Source organism: Chroicocephalus ridibundus, chromosome 6 (genome assembly GCF_963924245.1).
Source record: "Chroicocephalus ridibundus chromosome 6, bChrRid1.1, whole genome shotgun sequence".
In the NCBI taxonomy this organism is placed as follows: domain Eukaryota; kingdom Metazoa; phylum Chordata; class Aves; order Charadriiformes; family Laridae; genus Chroicocephalus; species Chroicocephalus ridibundus.
Window position 1 is genome coordinate 58068810 of NC_086289.1, and position 19491 is coordinate 58088300.

General features: G+C 43.4%; 1 protein-coding gene across 4 annotated transcripts; it reads left to right on the top strand.

Annotated features, from left to right (window-relative positions):
- The first annotated feature begins 184 nt into the window (after positions 1-184).
- On the top strand, positions 185-17916 carry PPP1R7 (protein phosphatase 1 regulatory subunit 7). 4 transcript variants are annotated; one of them, XM_063338502.1, is made up of 11 exons: positions 185-292; positions 985-1062; positions 1231-1350; positions 5726-5781; positions 6745-6810; positions 7424-7554; positions 8425-8587; positions 12040-12156; positions 13136-13240; positions 13996-14082; positions 17523-17916. In XM_063338502.1, exons 2-11 carry the CDS (start codon positions 1020-1022, stop codon positions 17697-17699), a joined length of 1065 nt encoding a protein of 354 aa, XP_063194572.1. In that variant the 5' UTR covers positions 185-292; positions 985-1019; the 3' UTR covers positions 17700-17916. The 4 variants fall into 4 exon arrangements, with proteins under 4 accessions (XP_063194572.1, XP_063194575.1, XP_063194573.1 ...); XM_063338505.1 differs by having other exon boundaries at positions 1231-1338; XM_063338503.1 differs by lacking the exon at positions 985-1062 and having other exon boundaries at positions 198-292.
- The last annotated feature ends 1575 nt before the right edge of the window (positions 17917-19491 follow it).

Below are 19491 nucleotides of genomic sequence, written 5' to 3' on the forward strand. Positions count from 1 at the left end.
GTGGGGAGGAAGCAAGTCGCCAGCTGCGCTGCGACGACCTCCCGCGCGGCCTGCGGGGAACTACAACTCCCAGAGGGCCGCGGGGCCTGCGCATGCGCGCTGGCGGCGGTGGCCAGGCCACTGCCCCGCCCCCTCAGCGCGGCAACTGCAGAGGCGATTGGCTGCGGTCTCTCACTAGCCGTGAGTTCTGATTGGCTGCGGTGACAGTTGAGGCGGTTTCCGGAAGGGGGCGGTGGGAGGAGAGGCAATATGGCGGCGGAGAGCGCAGAGGGACCGCAGGAGATGATGGAGGGTGAGAGTCCGTCGGGGATCGGCACGACCGCGGCCGCTGAGGGACTTGGGACGGCCCGAGGGTGGCTGCCAGCTGCGTGCGGTGGGGCTTGTGGTCCCTCCGCGGCCGGGCAGCCCCCGGGTGTCCACCCCGAGGGCTACTGCCCTGGGGGGAAGCGGGCCCTGGCTGGCCGCCGAGCCGCGGTGGGCCGCCCGGGCCGGGGGGGCGGTGGGTGCGTTACCTGGGGCCTGGCGTTGATGCCTTCCCCCTCCCCGGGGGCTCCACGCGCCAAAGGTGGAAGAAATGGTTTTGTGGCGATGACCGTGACGTAAAAATTAAAGATAATAAGAAAGAAATCCCCTGGCATGGCGATGCTTTTCCTCAGTCGCCCTGTGAAACGAGAGGAAATGCTGAAGGGAGGGGGGAGGAAGAGGAGCGAGGAGCTTCAGGTCCCCAGGGCCAGGGTGGACATCAGAGTTGTGTCTGGGTAAATGGTGAAGGGATCTCGCAGGTTGTGCTGGGGAGACGGTTGCTTTTATCTGCAGGGATCTCTTATTTATTTTTGATGCCTTTACTTCTTTGTGTCATTGGTACTATCGTACATGATACTGATTTTTTTTCTAAAAGCTTTTAAAATGTAATAGTTCTAATTCCATCTCCGTAATCTTTGGAATTGCACTTCATTGATCTAAGAAATTTCCTTTTTCCTCCAGTCTTCTTCCCAGATTGTTGGTTTTAGGAAGATGTGATGGGAGGAAAAAGTGCACCCAAAATCAAAGTAGAAACAAGGGGTAAGAGGCCTTTTATTTAAGACTAAACCTTTAATTTAGCTAATTTAGGATTTCTACTAACTGCATAGTGATATATGTGAATCCTGGTTATTATACCTGCTTGTTACTTCTTCCCCACTATCCCACTGCTGAAAATAGCCTAATTCTGCTATTATGTATCTTACACAGTTGATAAGCGGATTGAATCAGAGGAGTCTGGAGATGAAGAAGGGAAGAAGCAAGCAGTTCGCTTAGTAACAGACCTCAGTCAGCAGAGCCTGAGAGATGAGCAGAATGGTGAGAACACAGGTACTTTGCCAACCTAAATCATCCTGTTAGGAAGTGTCGTCTTACTAGTGTTTACAGTAGCGTGTGTGTACCATTTCTTTGTGTTTCTTGTGGCCACGTGATGGTTTTATCTATGTTAGTGAGCAATGTGAATCTGCCCTAGAGCAATCTTCTTTAAAAATAAATACATTATAGCGTTATCATTGCTAAAATAAAGGCGCCTTCTTTTTATGGAATGGCTGATATTAAATCTCTGAGGGTTTTTTTATTTATTTATCCATCCACGTTTCTCTTTGAAATCTTTAATACCAAAATGCAAAACACCTTTATTAATTTTTTTTTTGTGTGTGGAAACATAGTAACTTTCTGTTGAAGGATGCTGGAAATGTTTGTTAGATAGAAACAGCTTCCCATAATTCTGCTTTAGTGTATGTAGTTTTTTTACCTAAAGAGTTGCCAGATTCCTTTGGAAGGCGAAGAATACTATTTCCAGATAGAGTGAAAGAAGGTATCAGTTTGGTTTTTTTTTTAGTTATCAAAATTATATCTGTTTGCATAATCTTGACTTTAAACTTTTGCAACTATTTTTACTGTTTGTATTAGAACATTGGGTAGAAATGTTGACGGACTCTTTTTAAGCCTGTGCGTGTTTGATGGAAGGGTTTGCTTTTCAGTAGCTTGCATAGAATTTGTCAGAGCAGCTCCATCTCTGAAGACCCTGCGTGGCAATATTATCTGGGCTTTTGGTGCTAGCTAACAGTCTGAGGTGTAATAGCATCCCTTTGGTAGATATGTTCATGTGACTATTATTGGTTTGGAAATGAAAGTGAAATAATAAATATTCTGCAGCAAATTTTAATCCTTTTTGACTGTGCATCTACTGCAGATCCCTCCTAATCTTAACCTTGCCCATTGGAATTTGCAAAGGTATTTTCCAAAGTAGAAAAATATTTTGAGAATTTTAAATCTCGTCTCCTAACTATAAATGTTCTCTCTCTAGGTATTGTTGATCGTAAAAAAAAAAAAAAAAAAAAAAAAAAAAAAAAAAAAAACCAAACCCAAAACCTAATATTAATTAAAAAATGCTGTGGTGATGTTTGTAATAGCATAAAAGCACGCCTCGCTAATTGTACATTCCAACCACTATATGATCAATACAACCATTCAGATCAGTCAGTCACAGTTTTCCTTTGCATGCGTGTAACACTGAGTGTTTGTTCAGCTGACGTAATTTAGCTGTGCACTTGAGGTTATATTTTGTATGTTGTTCCCCTGGGAATTATAATATTGGAGAAAATACCGCAAGTGACATACTTGTATTCCAATGAAAGCAAGAAAAAGACATTCAGATTTGGCGGCTTAATTACATTGGATACTAATTGATGTAGTATTACTTTTTGATGTATTGTTACTTTTTCTTCTTCCAAACTGAATCCAAAGGATTCATAAAACTTCTAGGGCAGAAACCAAGCAGAGGAATAATTTTGGAACATTTGAGTTAGTTTCCGCAGCCAGCTTTTTTGTTTCTCAGCTGAAAGGAAAATGAGTTTTCTGCATTTTCCACAGAAGATCGTAAATAGAAAGAGGTCAAGCAGATGAAATTTCATATTTATAATTTAGCTAACTGTCTGAGGAATAGCGCTTCTGTTTAGAAAGCTTATAACTTAGCTATTTGTATTTTTCATGCATGTGTGGTTAAAAAGCATAGTTAAGCTTTTAATTGCGATAAATGCTTGTGGTAATGTGAACTTATGTAACTCAGTAACTACTGTTCCGTACTGCGGAATTTGGGTTTCCTGAATGTGGTATTTTTTTCCTACATCTGCAAAGCTGTGTAGCTTGCAGGCATGGGTTACACAAAAATTCGTTTAAGTAACTTTACTGCCAAAGCAATGTTTTTCCCCCTTGAGAAACTTGCTGCATTAAAAATTGTGGACTAAAACACTGTTTGCATACTTACTGCATGAAAGTGAAATTACAGTTCCGTTTGTGAAGTGACTGTAGAAGGGTCAGTTTAGGGTCTTTTATGTCCACTTGGTTGATAAATAAAATGTTGGTTGACAATTGATAGGACTGTAAATTTGCTAGAACCATTTTTATTTCTCTTCTTTGAGAGAAAATGTATTTTAACATTATTATACCAATACTGATTTATCAGTGTTATCAGTATACACATCTCAGACTGCAATGTGGAGCGTGTTTTATATGCAATACATAAATTTTATGAGAGTTGGTCCTATTGCATAAATGCCAGTGCGTCTGTGTTCAATTTTAAATTGCTTTTATTTCAGTGAATTCGATACACATGTGCTGTGTGATTTGGTTTTGTGTCTTCAGACTTGTGTGCTTTTTTCCCCACACTGGCTCTACCGGGACTGGTCACTCAAAGCCATATGACAAAAATAGGAGGAGGGGATGTTCTTGTATCGATGAAGTTCCTTCATTCTCAGCTACCCTTTGACAGAACCCAGAACAGAGTATTTAACACATTGCCAAAATCAAACGTGTGTAAATGGTCTGTAATGGGTGCTGTGAAGAAATATGTAATTTTATAGAGAAGCCTGCCAGCCAAACAGGTTGAAAGATTATTTTTTTTTTTACTTGAATTTTTTTTTTGGATGACAGACTTTTTTTACTGAGTGCATGACTGGCTTTACTGTTGGGAAACTTTAAAGTCTCAAAAGGAGAAGTTCCTTTTGAGCACTAACTTACTGCTAGTACAACTTAATACACGGGGAATAGTTCGATTTTTTTTTTTTTTTAAATTATTTTTTTTAATGTGATATCTCAAGTAACTGTTGTGGCAAACTTTGGCTGCGTTCCTGTTGGCTTACAAGGGAGCTTGTTTGGCTTGGAGCACTTTGTACTGACAGCACCTTGCTCCCTAGAAATAGGTCAAAGAGGTGCAGCCTTGGTAGCAGCAGGGTAGTGTATCGTGCTCGCCTGCCGAAGTCCATAGCTCCTGATCTGGAAGAAAATTAAGAAAATTCAAGTGTTGCCCACTGCTAAAATGCAGACAGGCATATGCACGCCTGTCGGTTTTGGTGGCATTTCTACACTGCCATTCAATATCATCACGCCTACCAGGTCATTTTGCATCCTCAAAATATACTTCATGCTCCCTGCTAATTTATGCTATAAAAAACATTAAAAGATGAGGGACGGAAGATTCCTTTTCAGTCTTAACTGCTGTAAGTCAGTTCAGTTAGTGCTCTTTCCTCTTTGAATGCCCAGGCAAGAGGAGTAGCCCAAATACAGCAAAGTAAATGATGGTGTGTGGAGCTGTCAAAACCTTGGAGTTTGATTGCAGTATTAGAAATTGTAATGCTTGTACTGTTCATCTTTACAATACTACTTACAATGCCAAGGATCAGTAGGAAAAACACTTGTTAAGTATAGGGGACGTTTGGTGTTTACAAGAATGTTATAACCACGGTGAGCTATAAAAATAGTCATTATTTCTGGGTTAATCGAATAAGGTTGCATACAGTAATGCAGGAGTTAATGCAAAAGCCTTTGGGATTTGACTGTAAAGTTCCTTGGGTTTTGGTAGTACGTACAGAAGCTACACACAGGAAATGGAAAGGGGTTGTGCTTCGTATGTTTGTTTTGCAAAGTCGAATTAGACTTTCTTTGGAAATTGATGCAACCAGGACACCTTCTTCAAGAAATGGGAATCAGGCATGAATTATTCAGCATGAATCTATTCAGTAAACTTTGCTCCCTCTTGTGCTATGATAGAGGCACAGCAAATGTTGGGCTGTCTTCCATAGCTATAAAGGCATTTCCCAAGAAAATGTATGCGGTGTGATTATGTTTACTAGCATATCAGTGAGTTCAGCCAAACAAAAGAAGGGAGGTCCACGCCAAAGTGTGCATAACACTGACATAAACTGGCAGTATTTATGAAAGAACAGCTGAAGGGTGGTATTGCTGAGATGCTTGGTCATTCCTGGCACTATCACTAGACAGTTTAGATTCCTTCTTGACAATGTTGGGTTAGGTTGTTGGAGGAGCACAAGACGCTTTGGATGGTGTATCTTCAGAGGGATGATCGCCTTAAGCGTAAAGAAAAGGTATCCTGCCCAGATCAGTTTTAAGCCACCATTATTCAGTAGCCACACAGGCAGGCCAGGGAAGGTGCTGTTCTCTCTGTCTTTTGCATCTAGGCATGAAATTCTGTTGTTAAGAAAGTTTTTTTTCATGGCTAGCTGTCATGATGAAAGCCAAATAGGTGAAGTGTATTTTTAATGCAGCAGAATATCTGAACTGTTCATCTCGTGTGTTTCTTCTTTTGAGGAGCATTTGCTCCCTTTGTCTCTCCAGATGCTAGCCATTATCGTCTTGCCTTTAGCTATCAAATAGCAGAAGTTTAATGTATTTGCCTCTTCTGCAGGAGAAGCAGAGACACCAGTGGACATGGAGACAATTAGCCTGGACCCAGAAGCTGAGGTAAAGGCAGATTTTTGTCCTTATGGGCTTTATACAGCAGGAAGAAAAGGAAGGCAAAGGCAAGTATTGAAACCTGGTTAAAAGATCTAATTCTTCTGAAGGCACTGGCTGTCGTGATCTTCCCAGGAGATCAGAGCCTTTAGACTAGAAGTAGAGGCGTTTTATTCTGGATCAGTAGCTGAAGCGTCTTGTTAATAATGTAGAATTTTAAATGAAGCATGAAGGCACTGAAAATGGGGCTATGCTGCAAGCATTATTTATGGGCTACGAGCTTTTGTGAGAATATCTTTAATGAAATGATTGTTGCTGTCAGACCCATGATTTGTAATAGGCATAGCTGCTTAACCAGTTGTGTGCCTTGACATTGGCAGCCTCATGAGCCTGTTAGCTGGAGAGTTTTTGAGCTTGAGTGGTGAAGTGCTCTATTTCTCTTTGACTGACCTGCAAAACCGGAACATCTGGGGCTGGGCGGCGCACATGTGAAGTGCATCAGCCGATTGCCAGCACAGAGTTAATGTTCACAGAACCACCAGTTTACTTGAACTGTCAGTGGTTCCTGTTCATCTGAGGCCTGGAACTGGAAATAGCAAGATGTGCCCTAGCAAAGTGGGTAAGAGAATTTTATGCGACGCTTTATTCATGCTAGACACCAGAATTGGTCTGTGTCAGTAAATTCACAATTTACTGCAAAAGACTTCTAATTTTGGCATAACAATACTCAGACTCAGGAGAGGGCTGTTGCCTTTTTGCAGATGCAGTGTTTGCAACTGACAAGCTTAGGCCACGTGCTTCATCTGTGGTGGTAAAATCATGTGCCAAACCCAGTTTTCACAAGCTCTTTGAAGGGGAGTTTTAATGAGCTGCACATTTTGTAAGACTCTAATTTTCCTTAGAACAAAGTACCAGGTTGATCTTTGAAGAGTGTTTTGAAACAGCTGCTGAATCTCTCTATTCCTCTTTCAGGACGTTGACTTGAATCATTTCCGAATTGGCAAGATTGAAGGATTTGAGGTGCTCAAGAAAGTGAAGGTAACTGCCCTAGGGAGTTGTAACTGGAGATTTTGCATACCTAACCTATAAGAGGACAGATAGAGGAGTCTCTTTGGCTGAGATCCTAACGAGTTCACTTCATGTTTAACTGAAGGGGGTAGTGGTTACCCATTTGTCAAGTAGTAATAAAAATCCTGGGGTTTTGCAAGTTGGTTTTGGAAGTGAATGAGGGACAATGCATCAGGGCTCATCCTAAGAGATACATTCTGTACTTGCACAGCATGTTTAACATAGAATAATGTAGATTGGACCTCTGGAGGTCTTTAGTAAACATCTCCTCGAAGCACATCCATTTAGAGGATGCTGCGTAAGGTCTTCTCCGATCAAGCTCTTGAGTATTTCCAAAAGTGGAGATTACATAGCCTCTCTGGGCTGCTGTTCTAGTGTCTGACCATCTTCGTGGTAAAAAGATTTTCTTCTGTAGAGTTGGAATACAACAAGGAAAGATTCTATTAAAACAAACAAACAAACCCAAACGAAAAAAAAACCAGCAACGAACCCCTACCTTATTGTCTGTGTGGCAAAAGGCATTACATGCTGTCATTCATATCCATTTTCCTGTTTGTTTTTTAAACTTTTCCCCAACTATTAGACTCTCTGTCTCCGTCAGAATTTGATTAAACACATTGAGAACCTGGAGCAATTGCAGACCTTGCGGGAACTGGATCTCTATGACAATCAAATTCGGAAGATCGAGAACTTGGAGTCTCTAGTGGAACTTGAGTGAGTCCAGGGGAACCATCAGGATTAGGTTGAGGGTGGTTTGCTGCTCATTGAGTTACTCATACTGTACTTATTCCAGTATTTGTCACCCAGGCCTTTCTCATGATTCACTTGCGTGCTCTATGAAGGATAATATCTGTTCTCCATTGGTATTCAACCTGTGCAGTAAAGTAGGTTCATAATCCTGAAGCTCACCAGGGACAGTCAGCTGGAAATGAAACGTGTGCTGTATAAGGCAGTGAGAATGATAGGTGGTTGCAGCTTCTGTGCAGGTATTGAAGTGCTCAGGCACTCCTTGCTCTTGGCAGCGAGAGCTCCATAATGTGTGTTTATTCCTGCAGAAAGTGACAAGATATTTCAGGTGAGACTAGGACATTTTCTGGGGGGTGTTAGGGAAGGAGTAGGGCTCTTCCCCGTTTCTGGCACTTGGCTGTGATCACTCTGGAGATACAGTACAGCACTGTCCTCCTGGGGGTGAGGAGGAGTGACCTACTTCTCCAGAGTCTTAACTGCTTCATGCTTATGGGAGGCCTTGATGTAGTCCTATCAGAGGCAGATCTTGTAGGCACATACCTTTCCCAAGAAATATGTAGTACTGAAGACTGGCTTCCTCCCATAATGGTAGCTCCATGGCTGGCAAAAATGATGGCCTTTTTTTTTTTTTTTTTACCCCCTGATGCAGTAGAAGTATTTTGAAAGTTGTATTTGTTGTCATTTCTGATAAAAAGGCATGACACTTACCACTCTAGCTTCAAGGCCTAGCAAAGTGCTTGATGTCTGCAGATAGTGAGGTTCCCCACCAATTCACAAGTGCCTCTTCCAGAATCATCCACGATGTACTGAAGAGACCTTTGTTTTGTTTTACCTTAGGATCCTGGACATCTCCTTTAACGTTCTGCGACACATTGAAGGACTAGATCGGCTTACCCAACTTAAAAAACTCTTCCTTGTCAACAACAAAATCAGCAAAATCGAGAATTTGAGCAGCTTGCAGATGCTACAGATGTTAGAGTTGGGATCCAATCGAATTCGGGTAGGCTTGCTCTACAAGGTGTTAGCTAGAGAGGTTTGAGCTCTTTGGCTGAAGTGCCTTTTCTGAAAGTGCACTTCATTGACTCTTACTTGCAATTTTGTTCTTTTTATTGTTCCAGTCATTTAATGTGTAATTGCTTATTGCTGCTCATGCTGGATCCTTTAATTATGAATGCATGTAGTGCCTGGCTACTGAATTACTATTTATGAATTTCTCTCTTTAATGAACTCATGCATTCCCTGTGTGTTGCCTTTTGCAGATGATGGTTTCCTCCTGCTAGAGAGCCAAGCCTATCAACGCTAGCAATTAGTGTTTTCTTTTACCTTCCTAGAGGCTGGCAGTGTGTTGATAAAACCTATTGAATGTGAATTTCATTCTAGTTTGATTTGTATGTGTAATTGATGACTGATGTAGCAGGTTAGTCTCACTCAGGAAAAAGATTTTCTTGGGACTTTGCTCTGAAATATCTCAAAAACCTGGTACTGTTCTGCTGATGACTTTTTTTTTTTATTGTGCAGTTTGTGACTTCTTCAATTTAGATGATTTAAAATCTGTGCGACTTACAGGGAAGCAGTTCTGAGTAGTCTCTCCTGTCCTTACGGAGACATTAAATTAACTATTAATTTTTTAGAAGCTTTTTCAATTATATAGGCTTTAGAAAATACTTGTAACAGCTGAGTGCATTTCAACCTTAAAATTGTAAGTGGGAAGTGCCAACTTAGGCAATCTGTGAAAAATTCCTTGTTATGCTGGAAGAGCAAATAGGAAAAGAACTGTTTGCCCTCTGTATTTCAAGCTTTGTGGAAGCACACTTCTCCTTCTAGAAAAGAAGGAAACTTCAGCTATTATAAACAGACTTTTAAGGCAGAAATGTGTGCTGCTTTTGTGAAATGGAAAGACTTTATTTTGCTCCTAAAGCTAAACTGGACTGAATCCTTTTCCATCCAAAGGAATTTCTCCTTTGCAAATTAAGTTACTTAGGTGAATAAATCCGGAGTGTGAGAACATCAGCCAGATCACATAAGTGCTTAGGAACCTTAGAGTTTGCATAGGTTGGGGGAACATGAGTTAGAGAGAGACGTACTTTCCTGTATTCAGAAACATAACAGGCTAAGCATACTGATCCTTATATTAAGCAAGACTGTACTGTATTTGTATCTAAGCATCATTACCTTCCGGAAAAAAAATCCGGCTAGATTTATGAATTGATACTTAGGTGGTACATGAACGTTAATGTTGTCAAGCCAAAGAATATCTTTTAAACAACTGGGTTAGATTTGACTTACGGGTGTTTTCTCAGTGTTGAGCCTGAGCATATTAACAAAACAGCCAAAAAATCCAAAGTTATTACTGTATGGTTAACATGAGCTTCTTAAATTGCTTTACTTCTAGCATTTTTTCTGTTCATCCGTTAATTCGATTCTGGCTTCTTCAAACAGCACTGCTCTATGCTTCTAATTGCTTTACTGGAGTGAGTACCTTGCGCCTAGGCTGGGCATGACGAAATACATCTCATGTTATTTGGGGGCACCTAGAACTCTTTTAATAATTTTCTGTTAGTAGGGTGGCCTGGCTGCGTGCTTTAATGTGCTTTATTGTGCTATGTACTAAGGTGGGCATATCCTTCACTCTTTAGGGTAAAAGCCTGTGGACTGTCTGTTCAGGCAGTGTTCTTGGCTCTGAGGTGCCTGACATAGTCATCCCCTGTGCGTTAAAGCTTCTGCAGTAATGCTGTCTTAGTTTGCCACACACTCTAACCTTTCAGAGTGCACTTGCCCTGGAGTCTGGCATGACTTACTAAGCACTCGTAGTTCTGCTCCTTTTGTATGAATGGTGGGGAAGAACAACTTTATGGTTGAGCTGATGCATTTCATGCTTTTTTCCCAAAGCTGTACTGAGGCAACTGTAAGGCAAGCATTTCTGTATTTTTTTCATTAGGTTTTTCCCCCCTCATGTCCATCTGTTTCATACTAAGTGTGGCGTTTTCATAGCTTTTAAATATTTTGGGTTTTTTCCCCGTGATTATTTCCTCTCAGTATCCTGAGAGTCACAAGTGTTTCCTCCTCAGGGTTGAGGGAGCTACCAGTGAGCAACAAAGCTATCCCTTTCTTGCAAGGTGAAAACAGGGGTAAGTCCACAGGCTAGAAGGAGGGTGAATCCAAATCTGGGCTGATAAACACCTTACGTTGAATCTGTTGGCAATTGTGGGATAGAGCTTGAAGAGCTTCTTTCCTTTACAGAGTACGTATATAAATAGATAGCTGTGTGTTTGTGTCCATCTTCCTCTTCCTTGCTTCATACACACGCGGATAAATGTGCACACATAGAATAATCTAAGTGATGCTAGGACTCAGTAGCTTGTCTCACCAGCACTACTAATCCCTGAAACTCTTCCAAGCAGGCAGGATGTGGAAAAACTGAGATGTCACAAGGTACTTGAGCACAGATGCATAGCTCTGTGTGTATCTATATCCGTATTACTGTTCTTCTGTGAGATGAAGTCTGGTTTTAAGATTCTTGTCTCTCTTAACAGCACCATTTTTTTGAATTAAGAGGCTTTCCCCTGAAAAAAAATAATATTTTTTTTCCTTCTCTTTACAGGAGCCTTTTCTAAGCCCACCCTTTTTCCCTTTTCTTGCCCCTTTTTTCTCTCTTCTATTTGCTTTCTGGTGCCCCCTTTCTTTGTAAAAATAAAGAATATGATTCTTCTTGATGCCTCACAGAGGTCCTTATTTTCTCCCACTGAAGGCTGAGCTCAGGATTTAAACTGGTATAGTGTGTATGTTCTGCCAGTAGCATCTCTATTTAAAACACATAAATCACTTGGTGTGTGTGTGCTCTGCCAGTAGCATGAATATATAGCCAGTAATTAACTATATTAACACATACACCCATGAGACAGTTAACCTTGCTTATGACAGAGAAACTGTTGTGCAGAGAAGCTGAACAGCTTGCCTCTGACTGCGTTATGCCGTGGCTGATGGTCAGGACTAAACTTGCAAATTGTATTTTCTCCTCTTGGACTCTCTTTCCATTCACTAGTGACAGATTTTTCTTGCTTCCCAAATGGGTATCTCCTTCCCTGGAAACACGTCGTAGCCCAGGGAGTGGCACTCTCACTGCTTCCTGAGCCTTTTCACTCTCTGCTCTTGCTGCCTGGACAGTGGAGGCAACAGCTGGGACAAAGCGACGTGACCCGTGCTGAAAATCAGTGAATGCTAGTGCCACGAGCCAGCTGTCGCACAGGCTATGGTTCACTGTCACTGCAGAGTCCTGCGCTTACTCTGCTCTCGGGTCACAAGGGAGGCCCTACCTTTGTGTTGTGGAATTGGCAGTTTTGTGTTTCTCAGGAGTGCAGCTCCGTGGGTCAAGGCTATAAAATGCCAGCCGCATCTGCAGGTTGGGGTTTTTGCATCACAGCCATAACGCTGTCTCCACTGGTCACTTTGCAGGCAATTGAAAACATTGACACCTTGGCTAACCTTGACAGTCTGTTCCTTGGAAAGAATAAAATCACCAAGCTCCAGAACTTGGATGCACTGACAAACTTGACTGTGCTCAGTATACAGGTATTGATTGTACTTTGTACTGTTGTGTTTTGAACAGCCTTGATTACGTGAACCACCTTGTAATTTATGATAAGCTCTTCTGATTCAGCAGGTCTTCAGTGTTTGAGTCAAACTCCGGTACTGGAAGAAAGTATGATATTCTCTGTGCTGGCTTTTCTCATCCTTTCATACTAAACGAGATTGACAGACACTGATAAAAAGAAAAAACAAATGTTTGATTTTTATGGAAGAGAGAACAGGAAATTAGTGTTACCCTCCATTTCCTTCCTGAAATATTGTTTCCTAATATATTGCAGTAACATCAAATGAGTTACTCCAGGGAAGTCGTTATAATGGCAGTGGGCTCAGTGTCGCTGCTCTCTTCCTGAAGAGGGAAGAAGTGTGAACAAGCCTGTGCTAAATGAAATCTGTCCTTTAACATGGTTATGGAAAGCTTCTGCCTTTTTAAAAGGTGGAATAAAAGATACTCAGCTGATTTCTTTCATTGAGTCTCTTCCACATCCGTATGACAATGTTACTGCATTCTGACATCTCTTACAGCTGTTGGTAAGAAAGGCATACTTAGTACGCGTTGTATGCATCATTATTCTACAGGACATAAAGAACTAGATACAGCAGAGTGTGTTGGGATTAAAGTATTGTAACTTCTCTTCTGACCATTGCATTAAAAAGACCTACAGAATGAATGCTATTAATGTGTAGGCCTGTTGTTTCTAAAGACACCAAATGGAAAACTTTCAGGCTACAGCTTTTGATGGGAAGGTCAGAGGCTGATTCTTCTAAACCTTGAGATTTGTCTCCCAGGGAACTTCCTTTGTGCATTGGTGGTACAGAGATCAGATGAGCTGAGCTCGTGAGATCAGGCCCAAGCAGACTGTTTCACCTTCCCATCCGTACTTCAGAGAAATGCTTTTTCTCCAGTAACTCACTTGGGTTTTGGTTTGTTTAGAGAGGACTTAAACTGCTGTTACACTTTCAGAATAACCGTCTGACCAAGATTGAGGGGCTGCAGAGCCTGGTGAATTTGCGTGAGTTGTACCTCAGCCACAATGGCATCGAAGTCATCGAGGGACTGGAGAACAATGTGAGCAGGCTCTTGCGAACTGTGTGACAGAACTGTTGCCCTGTGCCGGTCCTGTTAGCGGCTGTGCTTTCCTGGAGGTTTTTGTTCCTCGCCGTCCCCAGTTCCATGTGGGGACTGAGTCTTTTGAAAAGACCACAAAGATCCAAGTATTTGTTATGTTTAAATAATTTGCATGGGTGAAGCTTCTCTGGATCTTCTGCAGTAGAATTGTTTTCATGACGTGGGGAGGGGAAGCACAAGTTACAGAAGCCTGTAGTGTTTTCATTCTCACCCAACAGTAGATGCCGTTGTCAGAGAATAGAGACAATCTAGAACGTAGTTGGCTGCGTGCAAGGCAGGAAAAATAACCTTTTTTTCTAAAACTGTTGAGTTTCCTGCTGCAAAAAGTTTGTTCAGCTCTGCTCCTCAAGAGGACACTTGTGATCTGATTTTTAATGGATTCCTCCTCTTAACGTACTATGAGGAAAGCTCAGTTCTTAGGAGCCCTTGGCTGGCAGTTGCCATCTGGCCAGTAACTGCTTTCATTTGTCAGGTGGCATCTCGGGGGGGGGGGGGGGGGGGGGGCGGTCAGTAACCCAGCTTAATTAAAAACAGTCTTCCCTCCTGTGTTTAGGCAGAGAGAGTTCTTGTGCTGCATGTAAGCAACTGGCAATAATGTGTCTTTTGCTTCTGACAGTTTCCATCTCTGGGCCTCAAAGTGGGACAGAGAAGATGAAAGGAAATCCTGTCTAACGGTTTTGTGTTTGCTTGTCTAGAACAAACTCACGATGCTGGACATTGCATCCAACAGAATCAAGAAGATTGAAAATATCAGTCACCTAACAGAGCTGCAGGAATTCTGGGTAAGGCTGGAGCTGTTCCCTGAAATCTGTACAATGGTGAGAGAAATCCTTCTGATAGGGAGCAGTGGGAGGGTGGTGCACACATACATCTTGGAGTAAATGCTTCTCGTTCCGTCGACCGGCTTTAAGATCTTGACAGTCCGCACGGATAGAGTATGTGATGGTTCCCCCAAAGGAAGGAGTTGAGCTTAAAAAAAATCTCTGCCGGGCTTTGCTTAGTGGTAATGAGCCTGTCTCTACCCAGGAAATAGGCCCTGCCTTCATGCTTGTGATAGTTATGAAACAGCCCTACTGTGTCCTATTTTTGCAGATCTCATCTTTCTTTAGGTGAGCGTGGCAGTGTAAGGGGGGAAGCTGATAACTGTCTCACCCCTGCACTGGAGCACAGTACCTGTTTAGAGCAGAGTTGTTGTGTTTGTGTCGTTATAAATGTGAAGCAAATGAAACCATCTTCTGGTTTACTTCCATTCCTGTGAGGTAGATGACTGTGTAGGGTTCCCTCTGTTTGTTTCTGGCACCCTAAATAGCTAAACCCTTTGTCATTCATAAGTCTGGTCAGGAAATATGCAAGACAGCCCCTCCTGAAACATCGGTACCCTGCCGCGTTTGGGAGCTGTGTACAAATCTGCTCATGTCTGGGGGGAAAGAGCAGCAGATGTTCATGAGCTGGTGTTGCGTGAGAAGGGGCAAAGCGGTTTTGGCAGAAAATAAACCCCCTTGCGTTCTAACACTCCTCGCCGAGGTGGGAGGCTAGCTGCAGCTAGGTTTAAATTCTGAGTGATGCCCAATTCAGCACTATCAGTCCAATTGCGTTTAATATGTATTAAACTACTACAATTTGGATACACTAATAGCGGACTGCACCTTCAGTCTAGTCGTACTCATGAACTAGCGCGGCCACTCTGGAGTCTTTGGTCGCGTTCAGTGGGAAACCGAAACGACTAGCTACTTAAACAGTGCAGTTTATTTAAACAACAGATATATAGGTTCTTAGGATTGCCGGTGATAAAGACACTGTCTGCAAAGCACGTGCTTTGTATTCTTACATATACAAAATGCGCGACAAGGTTATAAACGGCACAGCCTGGCTATAAATGTAGGAAAGAGATTCTCTAGAGAAATTTCTTAAGTTTCCCGAGAAAGCACTCGGTGTAATCTAAGTCTTATCCAAAGGCATCCCTATGCGAGGGGAAAAGGCTCAGCCCGTCGACTGATCCCGGAACTCAGTGATGGAGTTCTTCGCGATGGTGTCTTCCCTGGTATCCCCCCTCTCTCGGGCTATTTTTATACTATTTGTTATCTTCAAGGTGGAGTTTGAGTGACTTTAGTCATACATGCTTGTATTATGATTGGTGTAAAATTCTCTCGCTTCACAATTAAAGGCCACGGAATAATTATCTTCCGTTCCGTATCTCATGTAGCTTCGCAAGCATCGTACAAGGAATTGCAGATGTTGCGTTGCATGCGTGAACAATGCTGTCCTTTGGTATTTTTGGCCAATTTGGTAATTATTCCACAGTTGGCACACGCTTTAGCTCTTGTAGAGTTTCTGTGCGTCGAGGCTGAGAATAAGAGTTGCGCTGCTTAATGTCTGTCACTTGGAGTTCGGTTATTTAAACTCTTGGGCAGAGGCTGAGATAAAAGGAGTTGGAAAGCAGCTGCAAACGGAACCAAGGTAGAGGCTGAGTCCAGGCTACTTGGCCTGTTTTCCTCATCTTGCAGAGTGGCTTAGCAGATGCCTAGTAGCGTCACCTGGCCGTGCCTATTCCATAAGGAACTCTTTAAATAACAGGAGCTGAGAAGCCCATTTAACATAACATCTTTTGGGTGGTAAAAATGAGACAGTGCAGCGTGGCTGGCTTGGGACCTGTCGTGATCCTTTGCAGTTTCCTCCAGTCTTCCTCTTTGCTGTTGCCCCGCTTATAGAAGGTGGTGTTGCACAGCTGTTTCCACTTGTTTTCCAGAAAGCAAAGGGAAGATCCTAACCTCGTTGGACTTCCTTTGCAAAAACAGTAGTGTGTTTAAAGAGTCCTTTGTCAAAGCAGAGCATTTGGCCAAGCTCTGTTAGCTGAACCCAGAAGATGCCCTCCTGACTTTTTTCTACTTTAACACTGTGGGGGTTTTTTAAGAAAAAAAAAAAAAAGGTTGTATGCTTTTTAATGAAGAGCGGAGCAGAACTTTCGTTGATGTGAACAAGTGTTGCATCTACTAATTTATATTTTTTCACTGACTGTAGAGCTGAAGCCATGTAACAAAATCCTTTAACGCCTTAAGGAAGCAGAATTTCAAATCCTAGATACGGTGGGAATCTTCTAACAAGTTTCCCAGTGCCACTTCCCCAGTGGAGGGACTGAGACACATCTGAAGGTCCAGTGACTTGGCTGAAATAATGTTGCGATTAGCTGTAGCAGAATGAAAGAGCTGGCAAGTTTTCTTCAGAATCTTAGTCCAGGGTCTTAACTACAAAGCCATCTTCAGCTGGAACACTGGCAGCCCCGATGATGAAGCAGTTTTCTTGCACTGAACTAGCTGGAGGGAGGCAGCTGGAGAAAAACGGAGCTCTTCTCTGCCACGCAGCAAACAGGGTGCACAAAGTTACCAGGTTATCGTGGGTGCCCGAAGCGAGGAAGAACAGTTGTTAAGGGGGGCCGGAACCAATCCATTGATTTTTTTTTTTAAATTATTATTTATTTATTTTTATTTAAAAGTGGTATTGCTCTGGTGACTGCCTCTACATCCAAAAGCAACGGGTGGCTGAAGTCTCTAGTCTGGACAGCACGTCCAACCTTGCACGCTTTGCTTCCTTGCCAGGCAGTTGAAGCACTCATCCCCTTGGATGGGAATTCCTTTGCAGTGCCAGCAGAGAGGCAGCTCCCGGGCTGACAGGAGGAGAGCTTGGCGCTTTCTCTGGAGGGCAGAAGCAGGTTTTGTGGGGAAGCGATGTAAAGGGGAGAAGAAAAATTCACTTCTCACATCAGTTTGGGACGTTTTTTAATGTTTCCTGGGAAGTCATTAAAGATACGGATGTCACAGTGGAAGAAAATCTTGACATAAAGATTTCCAACCCTTAAATGAACAGGCTGGGACACTATATAAAGAGACTGTCTCAGTGTCTTGCTGGGTCTTTCCCAGCATAATGCTTGGACTGGGTATGCTGTCTGAAGGGTGGAGCGTTTGACTGGCAACCCCGGGCAGCGTGGGCAAGTTGGAGAGGGTTAGCGAGGCCTGGAGCGTGAGACAGGAGAGCATTTCTCAGAGGTTCCAGGGGGAGAAGGATCATGTAGACAGGGTGGTCTTACATGTGTGTGAAGACTGTGCAGCGTTGTTGCCCCCGGGTGGTAGTGATCCTCCTGAGCAGCGTCGGTGTGGCTAGGTTCCTGCTAACCAGGCTTCCCTTGGGAGTGTCTGTTTGCGTGAGCGTGCCTGTTTGTGCTCTGCAGATGAATGATAATCTCATCGAGAGCTGGAGCGACCTGGATGAGCTGAAAGGAGCGAAGAACTTGGAAACTGTATATCTGGAGCGAAACCCCTTGCAGAAAGATCCCCAGTACCGGCGCAAAATCATGCTGGCCCTCCCAACTGTCCGGCAGATCGATGCCACCTTTGTTCGATTCTGAGCCTCCTGCTGCCCTCTCTCTCTCCTGCCCTCCTCGGAGAAATGTCCCAGCTGGGTTTTTTTTATCCACTTACCACTCCCCAGGTCTTCAGTACACTGACACTCGAAGAGCAAATGGTCAATAAAAAGCACTGAATACCAGATCTTGTGTACAATGCACTCATTGTTTTTGAAATGTTGTTGTTATTATTATTATTATTAAATCTTAACACAAGAGACTTCCCGGTGTTTGTGTCTGTTATTTATGGGAGAGGTTTTGCCAAAAATTGTTTACCAACAGACTGAAGCCACTTGGAGCCGCTTGCTGACTTTTCTCAACTCTGACACACCTTCAGGTTGGTCACATCCTTGCGAAGGTCGCTTCCAGATCCAGGCTCAATCGTGGTCTGTAAAAAATGCGGAGAGACAGTGATGGTGTTGATGTGCAGAAGAATCTGATGGAGATGCCCATCTCGGTTATCAGGTGGCAGTCGGTGCTAAATATCTGTTTGTGAAACTTAGGGGAGGTGGGGGGAAGATTAGACTTCCCATAGCAATTTTTTTAAACACATCTGCAAGCTTGTTAGAGGACTGAGGACAAGTAGCTTGAGGTAGCTCATCTTTAAATGTAGTGCTGTCAGCTGAGGTGGGAACTGGAAAAGGGGTTTAAAGGAATGAGATGGGAGGGGGGATGGATTCCACTTGAGGAGGTGAGGGCTCTAGCTCAGGCTTACAGGTTCTTTACTGGTGGTTGTGGTTTCATTTGCCTCTAGGTTTCCCAGGATTTATCAGAGCAAAGTACAGCAGATGCCAAGGTGTGTTGTCACTCCTTCCTGGGCTGAAGCCAAGGCTGCTTCCACATCCCTTCCGGAACAGGGGAGTGATGGACGTGGCCGGCAGCTCCTTGATGGTCATATTGAACATCTCCACTGCCTGAAGTGAAGCTGAAAGACTCGGTGGACGTTCTGATTTTTATTGAAAATGAGTGGACCTACTCTAGAGGGAGCCATTGATTTAGTATGACTTCAAACATGTCCTTCATCTTATAAATGCCATCCAGGTCCCTTGGTAGAAACTCATGATGAAGCTCACTTGCCTGGAGGGTCGCGCGCTTGGGACTGCAGTTTTGGCAGGGTGAATCTGGAGAGGAATAAGACATAGCCCTCTCTATGGCTCAAAAGGGCTTGGTACTGATGTGGGAGGAGACAGCGAGATCACTGTGGTGTAGTGAAAGCTGCTGCTTGTTTCACTGCTGTATGTCTGTCTGTCGTTAGTGATACGACCTCTGCTGAGGGACAGCTGTGATCTTCAAGCTGTCAGTGCCTGCTGGAGGCGGCTTTATTTGCGGTACGAGTCCCTGAGCACTTCTGCGACTACGGCCTCTTGCAGTATTTAGGAGTTAGGACTGTTTTGTGGCGGATGTATTCAACGCTGTCATTTGCTTGTTGTTAATACTAAGTACAACTGATATTAATATATTACAGATATTAATGCTACTGGTCAGCAGGGCAAGGGTTTGGTGGTACTTTGTGACAGATGGTGTTTGCACCCAGGAAACAACACGAATCACGTCCTGCTTCCGCTAAATATGGCAATGCGGCGTTGCCGTCTCCCTGCATCCGTGTTTGATGTGGGCAATTGAACTTCATACCTCCAGTGGCTGGAAAACCTCCCTGGAAGCGCTTGCCATCTGCCACGGTGTTTGTCTAACAGCTGTGTCATCGGCCCGGGGGAAGAGCCGCTGCCCGGGCAGGTGGGGTTGTTCCGAGCTGTGCTGGCCGGGAGAAGGATTGCGTGAGTGGGTCTGCAGCGGG